At 42.6% G+C, this 13031-nt stretch overlaps 1 protein-coding gene across 1 annotated transcript in view; it reads right to left on the bottom strand.

The window, feature by feature from the left end:
* The window catches only part of ryr2a (ryanodine receptor 2a (cardiac)), a 1161183-nt gene that overhangs the window by 827555 nt on the left and 320597 nt on the right, over window positions 1-13031 (bottom strand). Inside the window, 9 exon segments of the mRNA XM_056296806.1 lie at window positions 1358-1503; window positions 1687-1814; window positions 2238-2381; window positions 2629-2734; window positions 4909-5109; window positions 5590-6263; window positions 6680-6855; window positions 7013-7107; window positions 7889-8020. Of these exon segments, the coding sequence (XP_056152781.1) occupies window positions 1358-1503; window positions 1687-1814; window positions 2238-2381; window positions 2629-2734; window positions 4909-5109; window positions 5590-6263; window positions 6680-6855; window positions 7013-7107; window positions 7889-8020 (1802 nt within the window).

Raw genomic sequence — 13031 nt, 5'->3', positions numbered from 1 at the left:
ACATATGGTGGTGAATAAGTGTGACTTTTCATGGAAAACACGAAATTGTTTGGGTGATCCCAAACTTTTGAACGGTAGTGTATATATGGTGTTTTATTCCATACAATATTTTTAGAAAACTGGGTGGACTTCATCTCATACTCACCTGTAACTTCTGTATTACCAAATTCCCTCTAACGTTATCTAAATTTTACTAACAGGCTCTCCTAGCTTGGAAATTGTGTTGCCCCCATAATTTTTCCCCACATAAAACTATTATATGGAATAATGGAGACATTACGGTTAGGAAAAAAATCTATATTTAAGAAGAATTGGGTTAACAAAGGTGTCGTTTATGTACATGATCTCTTCGACACTAGGGGCGTATTGTTAAGCTATGAACGTTTCCTTCTTATCAAATCCTTCCCTGTTACGAGCAAAGAGTTGAACTATGTAATAAAATCTGCTCCTGATGGCCTGTCCCTTCTAATGACAAGTCATCTCCAGTTCCAAGAAGCATGGCGAGGAGAAGCCCTGCTGTTGATAAACGGTGTTGATATGATGAACTCTGAATGTAACAACCAACATCTTATGACAGAAGGAACATATCTGCTAGAGGGACAGCGTTTTGGGACAACACTTTTATAGACATCGACTGGCAGAAGACCAGATGGTTATTGCCATATAAGTTCTGTCTTACTAACAAGATAAAAGTGCACAACAACATTTTACACAATATATATCCAATGGATTTGTATTTCTCTAAATTCTTAAACACTGATAAAAAATGTAGCTTTTGTAATGATGACCCAGAATCTTTAACACATTACCATTGTATACACTCCATTACTTTTTGGGCCCGAATGGAAAATTATATAGTGTAAAATTAATGATAATATCAAAATTGAATGTAAACATGTCATTACGTATTTCAAACATGGAAAACAAGACATTGAATTTATTGTGAATTTGTTAATTTTGTATGGTACATTTCATATACACAAATGCCGATTTACAAAGGTTTCCCCCAATTTTATTGGTTTCTTATGCGAATTTAAAGAACATATTAAAACTCTGACTTTCAGTGACACTAAAGTAACAAAACCATTAAGCTGCAAAAGGATATTTTCAAAGAGGAATGATGCCACTTGTTTCTTTTTTTGTTTTTTTCTCCTTTATTTTCTTTCTTTCTGTTTGTTTGTATGAGTTGTTTTCTCTTTTTCATAATCCTTAGTAAATTTGTTTTTATTATTTATTCAAAGTCCTTTCTTACTGTACCATTTTGTGAAGTACATGTCTGCTATAATTGTACATGTCAATATTTTGCAATACAGTTTATTAAAATGTAAAAATAAAAGTTTGCATACAAGGTTCTCACCTTAGTCCTCTGATCATGAGCTTCTCCTCTTCTTTTCCCATGCGGACGCAGAGGAGAGATCTGATCTGTCCGAGCGCTGCCAAGAGGTTGATAGTGTCCTCCACTGAAACTGCATTTATGGTGTAGGTCTTAGGAAGAGCCCGCACCTAAAGACAAGTAGAGAAGAAGAAGAGTTAGTGTGCAAGGGAAGTAGGAAACAAGAGTAGAGAAAGGGAGTGGGTGTAATTTATTAGACTGCATGTGTTGCAACACAAACATGATACTGTCACTTGTGAAAAAGCAGGATCTGTTTCTGTGGCGTATATGTACACAACCCTATAGATACACACCTGTCCTCCAATACCGTCATACTGCCGGTGTAGCAGGACAAACATGGCTCTGACCAGCTCTGGGTCCTCAATAACAGACTCCTGAGCCCAGCGAACCATGGTCTCTGAGATCAGCTGCTGTAACGTACCTGAAGAAGTAGCAGAAGAGCAGGGGGAAAGAACGAGTCCAACACAGCAATAGAAGGAGACCAAGATCCAAACAGGAAGTGAACAGGAAGAAGTAGTTAGCAAAACTGATGAACGGGAATTTTCCAAAATCCAACCTTGCTATTTGTCTTGATCACTTAACCACTGATGCCTGGGTAAAAAATAAGTTGTGTACATTCAGTTTTAGTGACATTATGCGAAGAGCTTGAAAAGTGCCAGTCCCTCTAACAAGATTTGCAACAAGTAATAGTTGCACTTCTTAAAAGGTATTAAGAAGCCAAAGTTGTTGGCTGACAAAATTATTTTTCATATTTACAATACATTATAAGTACACACATCTTCATCATGAGTTTCTGGAAGTCTTCCTCTGTGTGCGTTTACAAGCCCCTGAAGTAAAGACTCACTGGGTTTCTTGTCTTTGCGTTTCTTTGGCAGACTGGACATCTTCCTCTTCAGATAGGCCACTTTCTCTACCAATGAGAGGAGGCGACCTCGGATGGTAAAATCACTGTCAGCATCACTTGTCCTTTCCTCATCTATCTCTATGCCTGATGAGAGTTATGATGTAAGTGTTAAAATAATATGCTGAGTATTTCCACTCAAAAGTTGACAAAAAATCATTTTCATGCACACAAGCCCTCTACTGAGTGACTGCTCAAAGTAGCGTGATGTATATTTTACTAACAGGTCAGTCAGTGCTGTGGCACGACCCACTTTATGTTCATACATAGCCTTACATATAGTATTCATTTGCTGTAAATGGAATGTTTCAGTTGTGTATCTGTGAAAAAGTACCACAGTGAATCATGAGATCCTCGTGGAAGTTAACCAGTTGTTCTCTGATGGTTTCAGGACAAGGACATTCCTGCTTCTCATCCTTGAAGTTCAGCAGCATGTTGATCTGCAGGGGAAATGAGTAGACAGATATGACAGTATTACAAGACTCTGATGTGCAATCCGCATCCATTACTGCAGTATATAGTTAAAAAAAATAAAATAAAAAAAGACAAAGAAAAACGTCATAAATAAAGTTAACTATGGGACACACAGTTGAAGAAAACAATACAGACATGGCCAACAGAAAAGGGCAGGCACAAGTAAAGACAGCCATGATGACTAAAGTAACTGGTAAAGGAGAAGCATGTGTACTTATAGAGTATCAACAAGTAGCGGTGGGGAGGAAATGGACCTTAGTTAAAGTAAGATGCGGGTATATTGTGATGATGTAAGATTGCTGCATTAGAGACTTTTCATTTTGAACAAAGACAGATGCTCAGTTTTAAAAATAAATCACTTTCTGATATTACTCCTTTCTAACTGAAAAACAAGTGTATATTACTCTTATTGTAAGGCCAGGTTGGGAGACAATTTCTTAAAGTTTAGCAGATGGCTTTCTGCAAAACTTATGGATGTATAAGTTAGTACAAGCAAATGAATAACGTGTGCCTTTGCCAAGATGCCTTTTGAATCAGATCTGTTTGCTACATGTGTAGAAAGTACAAATTCCAATTTATTCTCCATTAAATAAAAAAAAGTAATAATAATTAAACCCAGCCAATGGGTATGTACAATTGGGACTGGCACCAGTACAAGCTTGGTGCCAGTCCCAATCCTGGATAAATGGGGAGGGTTGCATAAGTAGGGCATCCGGCATAATCAGGAATCAGGAACACTTTGTCATTTCACTTCATGCACTTGCGTACATGAAATGAAACAAAATGCCATTTCCCCCAGCCCACAGCAGTACAACACAAAGACAACAACACATCCAAAAACTACAAGGACACACTTATCCAAACTAAACAAAAAAAATCACTGTCCACAGGAACAGATGCAGCCAGGATGACTGTCAGAACTGCCTGTCTGCATGGGCTAGCAGTTAGCTTAGCCTGCCCCTCTTCCACATCCTGTCAGACCACCCTCAGTGTTTCCTCTTTGGGTACAGCTCCTGTCAGGCCCGTGGTCCTTGCGTCCACAGGATGCAGCAGACCAAGCTCCCCCAGCTGATCCAGTGCCAGCTCTCCCAGCCATCAGACGAAGACACAAACCCAGTTGCGGACAAAGACACTGCATGGACAGTACTGGGCGAGGCCACCACAAACGTTAAGTTCACACTGCCAGCTTCCCACACTGGTACTGGGTGAGGCCACCAAAGTTAAGTTTGCGCCGCCATCTTCCCAAACCGGTACTGGGTGAGGCCAATGCAAACATGAGTTCACACCGCCATCTTGTAAACCATTCCCATGTCCTCCCACAGGTCTTATTCTTAAGCCTACTCACTTTATTATATAATTATTACTACTATTTTTATTATTATTTATACAAATGTTTTAATCACAAATCAGCATTGCTCAGGTTGATGAAATGTTATGATCAAACTCACATTGTCTCCAACCAGATGTGGGTTTGATTGTACAGATATGCCAAAGATGAAACTGATGAATCGCTAAATTTGCGGGTGTAAATTGCGTACGCTCATTTTATGATCAGATTTGGTCATATGGAGCTTTGATGACTAAGGGCAAGTGTGATTGTGTTTTTTCCAATTACTATCCATGGTCGCAGAAATCTATGCACTAATCAATAACCTCTCACTCGCTCCTTCTTTGTGTATCAAACACTACTTTAAACAATGGTTTGATTTCATTTGATTGGGTAGCATAAGATTTGATGGTTTTGGATAAAAAATATTTCTTTCTGATAGGACATTTAGATGTCTGGTTGACTCACGACCTCACTTGGGACAAATCATTTGAAAACTGCACCATGTGATTGAAAACCAACGTCTCAGATGTTGGCTGCCAAGCACTGAAGCAAGTTTTGATTCCTTCCCAAAGGACACTTAGAGTTGCTTATGTTTGCTGTAGATGTACAATGAACATAAGTGAACACACCCACTGACACAAGTACTCCAAGACAAAACACATATAACTGATGCATTATTTTAAAAATATATTGAGTTGGACCTTCACTGAAATCAACCAGTGGGTGGGCCCTTTCATTCTAGTTCCTTGCCAGTTCCTGACAGAGATTAGCTGACTCGACTCTGCCTCATGCTACTCTATTCTTTCTCACCTGTTCTTGTGGAGGTGACCTAAATTCTTTGGTCTTCTTAGCAGTGAGTGCAGCCGACATGTTGAGAGCCTGCATGACCTCATTGTAGCGGAACCTCTGGTTCTCCTGAAGACGGGCCACGAAGTCATCAGAGAAGGCCACCACTGCCTCAATGCGGTGGCGTACCTGGCAGTCGCACAAGTACTGCAACAAGTGGCACATCTGTGGCAAAACACACAAAGCACACATAAGAACACAGTGTGTATGGACATATTTTACCTGCAGTCAGCAGGTGAAATGAAGCAGCTGGTGTTCCCACATTTGGAGGATACACTTAGTGGTCTACTCCTTCCCCAATCACTGTAACTGAGAAGAAAAGGAGAAAAATTATAATCAAATAAATAAACAGTGATAGGAGGTTTTTCTTTTTGTTTAGGAATGTTTTTTTCTTCTTCTTCCAAGCAGTAGTTAGCAGTGTCCCAAAAAAGGGTACAACTCACCATTACATTCACAATGATCAAAATTATGGTACACTAGAAATACTTCCATGATTCTAGTTAACACACCGTTTATCTCAACGTCTGGTCAACACGGTTTTTCAGAATTTCAAAAAGAATTCATGAAATAAGAAAATTAATACAAATATAATTTTGCAATAATATGTTTAACACCGTGGGGCTCCAGTATCATATTGAATCTCACCTGGAGTTTGACCGGCTCTGGTAGCTTCATTTGTAATAGTCCTTTAGGCATTTTTATCGTCTCGTCCTCTGCTGCTACTGCTCCAACATATCCTTCATCCCCCACACCGGTCTTTCCAGCTTCTCCCTTGGTGCCCATTTCCTCCTGAGCCTCCTCTCTTTCAGAGAACACTGATGGTTCAATCAGCTGAAGAATGTTCTTCAGATCTCCATTTTGGAAGACTCCCATGATCAGTAGTGTGTAGAACAGCTTGATCAGGGGGACAAATAAGAACTCAGTGCTGCCTCCGATTGGATCTCTAACATGCATGCTCCCCTCTCTCACTGCTTCAGTTAACATTTCAATGATTTTGGTTTTCAGTATCTCCAGTGGGAATTCTGGGCTACACTGGAAACAGTCCTCTGATCCAAAACCATTGTTGCTTCCATTTTGACTTGACAAGCCAAGCCCACAGACAAAGTTTGGGGAAGAGAAGTACATTCTGGGCCGGAGGGAGGTACTGAGGCCCATCCCTGGCAGGCCGTGTTTCTTCTTCTCATCAGGAAACAGGGTGATACTCTTGGTCTCTTTAGTCATAGGCACAATGTATTCATTGTTCATCATGAGGCGTGCAGTAGCATAACTTCCCAAGTGGATGTCAATGAGAAGATCATAGTAGCCTGTGCGCAGCAACCCTGGAGGAAAAAGTAAAAAGTATAAGATTTGGAGAGGATTAGAGGGAGCTCAATTCTGGTTCTTGATGAGGTCACAGTTTTCCTAAACCTTGACTATTCAAGGGATTGTTCTAGGGAACTTTTTTTCAGTAGCCATTTTTCATTTGCATCTGCTTCACATTCATGTAGATTCACTCAGAATATTTCTGGCACTACCTTCTACCAGGAGCCTTTGTGCAGATTTACAAGAGCACTTAAATCCCTTTCTTACTACTCTCCTAACAGTCCATACACGAAAGCAGGTGCATGCATGTTTTCTTGCAAGAAAACGCAAGACACATAATGACTATACACAGACAGTATGTTTCTTCTGTATCGCCTGACATTTTTTATCCAGTATGGAGGAAGTCTGTGTATTACTTATGGACAATAAGTACCTGGCATGTACTTATTGTCTATAGCTCGAAGGAGCTGGTCTTCATCCAGATGAGAGCAGAGGGCATGGGCAACACGGTTGTTACCCAGAGCACAGACTGCAGAGTACAGCCTCAGAGTGTGGTAGTGGAACTTTAATAATTCCCTTTGCTCCGACAGCTCCAAAATATCCAAGGACCTGAGACACACAGGAGGGAGGATGGACAGATGGAGACAGGTGGAAAATGAGAGGAACAGAAAAGAAGGACAAAACAATGAGGAATCAACAGGGTTGTGAGCATGCGTGTGTGTGTGTGTGTGTGTGTGTGTGTGTGTGTGTGTGTGTGTGTGTGTACCTGTTTTCTTCAGGTATATACAGGGCCATGAACTGCAGTGGTTCATCACACTGAACCAGCCAGCCATGTCGATCACTGACTCTAGACAATGACACCTAAGCATGTGACCATGAACAGGTAGACAGAAAACACTCAGTAAAAACATGAACCAACATTGGAAAAAAAACCAACCAAAAACCAAATGTTTATCATTTACAAAACTGCACTTCCACCTAATAGCTGGCATGTCTCCCCATCGGCCAACTGTATATAACCTCACATATTTTTCCTCGAACACCAACAGACCATCACACTGTATAACTTGTAGGAACTTTTGGAATTCATTATCAGAATGGAGTCACTGTGATGAGACTCAAGGTTTTGCAGTCCTCGAACATGCCAGAATCCTCAGAATTCTGAGATGTGAATTTACTTATTTTTTTATCTAAGTTTTTGTTGAGTTTCTTTGAGGTACATAAATAAAAATGAGAAAGTACAAAAGACCAAAAAAGAAAAAAAAAAGAGGAAAAAAAACAAAAAACAAAACAAAACAAAAAATATGAACAAGAACTAAAACAGCAATGACTTAGCAAAAGCACAACATCAGCTCTGCAGCACTTGCAACATTACTGACTGTAAAGTCCGTCAGCACATCATCAGCCCTTGAAGGAGTCACAAGTGACCCATTCTACCCATCATAGCTCAGGTTTGAGCTGCGAATTTATAAGCTTTCTATTTTGTTTTCGCTACCCTGCAAAGTTCTCGATTTCTGGAAAGTTGTATTTGCATGCATTGCTTTTCATATCCCACCTGGCATTTCAAGACAAACATATGCAAACCACTTGATTTGATGAATAATAATATGCAGCCCATGTACCAGTGGAAACTAGCCAGTACCTTGGGGAAGTGATTGGGAACACGGCTCCAGAGTACAGGAGTTAGAAACTGCACATGAAGCCTTGGCGGACATTGGGGCACAGGGTTCTTCCGCTCATGCTTAAACAGACCAGCTGACAGAGGCATCACATTCTGGGTGAAGGTTATAACAGAGAGACAACACAGTATAATTACCGTTTTCTGAAGAAAAATACACTTGAATGAGGGGGGGTGCTGAGGAGCAATGAGCTTTATTTCAAATTATTCAGCAAAAACAATGTCTCTATTCGGTCCTAAGCATCATCCTAAGAGAGTAAACAGCCTTAATATTATTCAAGGTGGAATAATATAAAAAGTATAGGGACAGTGAAGGAGAAGGAAGGGGCCAGACCCACAGACTGTATTGCCCATCTACTAGATGATACACTGATCAGCCAAAACATTAAAACCACTGACAGGTCAGTGAATAACATTGATTATGTCGTTACAGTGGCATCTGTCAAGGGGTGGGATATATCAGGCAGCAAGTGAACAGTCAGTTCGTGAAGTTGATGTGCTGGAAGCAGGAAAAATGGATAAGTGTAAGGATCTGAGCAACTTTGACAAGGGCCATATTGTGATGGCTAGACAACAGGGTTAGAGCATCTCCATCTCCATCTCCGGCAGGTCTTGTGGGGTGTTCCCGGTATGCAGTGGTCAGTTCCTACCAAAAGTCATCATATACAAGTTTACATTAATAAAGATAAAATATTAATTTTAATGCGTTGATTCAGAATCCCACTTGTATGTAGGTAGGCTATATAGGTTCAACATGATGTTACAGAAATATCACGGCCCAACGATCTGTTGTTCTTTTTGAGGGGCATGTAGCAGACGTCTTAGTTTGAGAGAGCAGCTTGTTCAACCTCGCCTAGTTTAACTTGCGGTCTGTCTTGACTTGAATCTGATTAAATCACCTCTGCTTCACTCATATGGCCTAGTTTGAGGAAACAGTTCAATGAGTTGCTGCCAGGCTGTCTGGACTCGTCACTCATTCATATACTCGTTCGAGACAGTGATTCCCGCCCATTCATTGGTTGTCCCGCTTCCTATGTTTTGAGCAACTGCATCATGGTAGCAGGAAGCGTGACAGTGGCGAGCGGTCATAATAAGCTATAAATGCGGTGCATGCCCATGTCATTTGAAAATGACGAGAGAATTTACATACAGTATAATAATGAATTGAAAATCTATTTTAATAAGTAACATGAGTATTATTTACATTAAAACGTGTAATTTGAATGTTTGTTTCTCAATTTCTTCGATTGTTTTCTTTTCAAACTGGTTTTGCGACTCGCATCACCACAGTCTGCCACATCTATCTTCGCGCATGCGCTCTGTGAGTCTCAGTTGCATTCGCGGTATATGAAAGTATCTTGTGAGCGTGGGAGTGTGGTGGGCAGAAAAGCTGGCTGGGAACCAGCTTATCCGGAAACACATGCGCAACACTGCCATCTAGCGGGCTACTCACTGTAAGCTGGCATTTGTCTGTCTTGCTCAGTTAGCTCAGCGCCATACGTTTCAGAGCGTGTTAATATGAGCGACAGTTCACATATTATAGAATCTTTACGTCCTGTCCCGTTCTCTCGGAGGACGTTTGAAGAGGAAAAGATTATTATTGCAGAAGGACGTCCAATTCCCGAACTTGGCATCACAAAATCAACGAAGAATTTCGTCCGTCACTTTTAAGCTACCACATACGAAAAACAGACATGGCTAGCTGGCTGCCTAAAGGTTAGCAAACTATTCTGCTGGCGTATCTCGTTTTTCCTACAGAACACAGTCTGGACCACGGCAGGTCATGGCGATTTAAACAGTCTCATACAGCAATGACAGAACACGAGGTGCGCCTGCACACACACATTGTCTAGTAAAACTTCACACATTTGGCAACACACCAATCCATCACCAGTTGAATGAGGGCGCGCAAATAGCCACAGAGCAACATCACGAGCGCGTTAAAAAACAGGGACGTGTTAAAGAGACTCGTGGACATCGTTGTGTACCTCGGAACCCAAGAGCAGGCCTTCCAGGGACACTCGGGGGAGGATCGGACAGTCGTGGTTATTATATTGAACTCGTCAGCCTACTCCGGAAATATGATGAGAAGCTAGCCCATCATTTGGAGACGTGCAGTGTCTTTTCTGGCGTGTCAGGCCACATCCAGCATGATGAGATGGAGTCTGTGGGGAACGATGTGATGGAGTCTGTGGGGAACGATGTGATGGAGTCTGTGGGGAATGATGTGATGGAGTCTGTGGGGAATGATGTGATGGAGTCTGTGGGGAATGATGTGATGGAATCTGTGGGGAATGACGTGATGGAGTCTGTGGGGAATGATGTGATGGAGTCTGTGGGGAATGATGTGAGGGAGTCTGTGGGGAATGATGAGATGGAGTCTGTGGGGAACGTGCTGCTCAGTGAAATGAAACCTGAAATCAAAGACGCGAGCTTTGTAGCCATACTAACTGATGAAACCACCCATGTGCCTAACTTCACCCAGCTTTCTACAATCTGGAGGTACGTTACCAAAGAGGCCGTGTGTGTGTGTGTGTGTGTGTGTGTGTGTGAGTGAGTGAGGGGTGCGCGCGTGTCATTTGCAGCGGTGGGAGGGGGTTGTAGTGGGTGGGTGGTCTGCGTGCGTGTGCCCGAGTGGGGGTGGGGACGAGGTAGCATATGCAGCTTCAAAGGTCAGCACTCGCCACTGCAGCGTGAGTAGTAGTAACCTATGGTACTGTAAGATGGTGAAGGTGACACATCATTTATGCTGTAATGTTCTATTTTTGAGATGTCTATTCCTGGTTCAATTTGCAAGGTAGTCTGGGAGTAGCCACTGGGGGGGCGCTCAGTTTGTTGATATGCCTGGTTGAACAGCTGTTTGGGTTGCCGTCGTTGGTTGTAGTGGCCATTTTAGGTCACAACGTTTTTGATATGTTAAAGGTGACGAAAGACAGCCAAGAGAAAATAAAGTCTGCACTGCTCGAAGCAAAGAACGCCGACTCCTGTCCGTTTTCTCCTGACTCCAACCTCACCAATCAAATAACACAACGCAGAGGGAGCCAGGGAGGAGGCACAAATACAGGGCTAAGGAGCCGGCCTGCAGAACCAAGGGCTACATCTGGTGCCGTGACCCGGATCTGCTGTTCCACTGCAGAGCAGAAGAAACTCAACATGCATATCCTTGGCTGTGTTTAGTTGTTTTATAGGAAGTACTAGTCACTAATTATTGCTTTAGTTTACTGTATACATATTGTGATCATATTCACCGCAAAGATATTCACTGCATAGATTCACTGCTAAGATATTTTTTGGTGTAATTCATATCGTCATTAGTTTATTATTTCATGCCATTGAAGGACATTTTAATTACTGGTCTGTAGAATCCTGTGACTATTTTGTTTTTGTTTATGAAAACGTATGATGTGTATTATCAACCATATTGCATAGTGTTCATAGTAACTGTGATATCTGCACATACCTCCCATGCTATACGACCTCACATACTACATACAGATTATAAAATACACAGCACATTGAAACTCAACACACACACCACTGTTATATCCTGAAGAAGAGGGGACATGCAGAACGCTCAGGACAACACTCCGCGTAGGCCGCAAGGGGAGTGGCCCTCCACAGTGAGACAGACTTTATATCACCATGCTGGGTCCACAGTAGGCTATGATCAGAGTTTACAAGCTCCAGGTGGAGCTCCAGGACAGTGTACGGTAGATTTGGAGGACACATATAATCCTGACCGGGCTCCAGAACGGTCTGTTAGGCCTAAGTCTAATGCCCATCAGGTGTACCCTTCACAGTCCTACCAGACTCCTTTGCCAGCCACCATGCACCCCATAGATATGGCATGTGCAGTACATCACGCAACCAGACCTGCTCCAGCATCCAGCATACTGACCCCCCCAGCTACTGTGCCAGCCTTTTCAATCGCCATACAGACCCCCATATCCAACCGGCATGATCTCCCAGGCACTGTCCAGGCGCCGACCGCTACCATACAACGACCCGCAGCCATGACACACAGGTCCATCATCCCTGCCCCAACAACCATCCTACCACCACAGGAGCCCGAAACTGATATACAAAAAAGGGAACGAGGATGGAGGTTGTAGCAAAGGACCAGAGCAAAAAGACTGGTGGGCTATAACTGAGCTCAGCAAAACCATGGTGCATTCACTACACTCTACTCACTCACACACACCACAATGTTTTTTTTTTTGGTGTTATTCTTTGGTTTAGGGAAAAAAAAGACTCTTGAAGTCATGTGTTTTGTGTCATTGCCAAGTGTTGTTACAACCTAATGGCTGGGACGCCACCAAGCAAAGAGGGGGTGGATGTAAGATGGTGAAGGTGACACATCATTTATGCTGTAATGTTTTATTTTTGAGATGTCTCATTCCTGGTTCAATTTACAAGATAATATGGGAGTAGCCACTGGGAGGCGCTCAGTTTGTTGATATGCCTTGTTGAACAGCTGTTTGGGCTGCCGTCGTTGGTCGTGGTGGCCATTTTAGATCACAACGTTTTTGATATGTTAAAGGTGACGAAAGACAGCCAAGTGAAAATAAATTCTGCACTGCTCAGAGCAAAGAACGCTGACTCCTGTCTGTTTTCTCCTGACTCCAACCTCACCAATCAAATAACACAACGCAGAGGGAGCCAGGGAGGAGGCACAAATACAGGGCTAGGGAGCCGGCCTGCAGAACCAAGGGCTACAGTAACACCAGTGGGCATGGGCAGTATGAGTGGGCATGGGCAGTATGAGTGGGCATGGCAGTATGAGTAGGCATGGGCAGTATGAGTAGGCATGGGCAGTATGAGTGGGCATGGGCAGTATGAGCAGCATGGGCAGTATGAGCGGCATGGCAGTATGAGTGGGCATGGGCAGTATGAGTGGGCATGGGCAGTATGAGTGGGCATGGCAGTATGAGTGGGCATGGGCAGTATGAGTGGGAAAGTCGGAGATTAATGAGCACTCGGTACGGTTGACAGGCTGACCTAGTACCTACCGGACACTAAAAAGAGTAGTTCGTTCATTTTCGTTCATCACTAAGTCACAACTTTGATTTGATTCTCAGTCACACCTTCGATTCAACTGGCTGACTAA

This window comes from Lampris incognitus, chromosome 17, assembly GCF_029633865.1.
Source record: "Lampris incognitus isolate fLamInc1 chromosome 17, fLamInc1.hap2, whole genome shotgun sequence".
NCBI classification, from domain to species: Eukaryota; Metazoa; Chordata; class Actinopteri; order Lampriformes; family Lampridae; genus Lampris; species Lampris incognitus.
The sequence above is the reverse complement of the archived record's forward strand: the minus strand, read 5'-3'. Positions and strand labels throughout refer to the sequence as shown.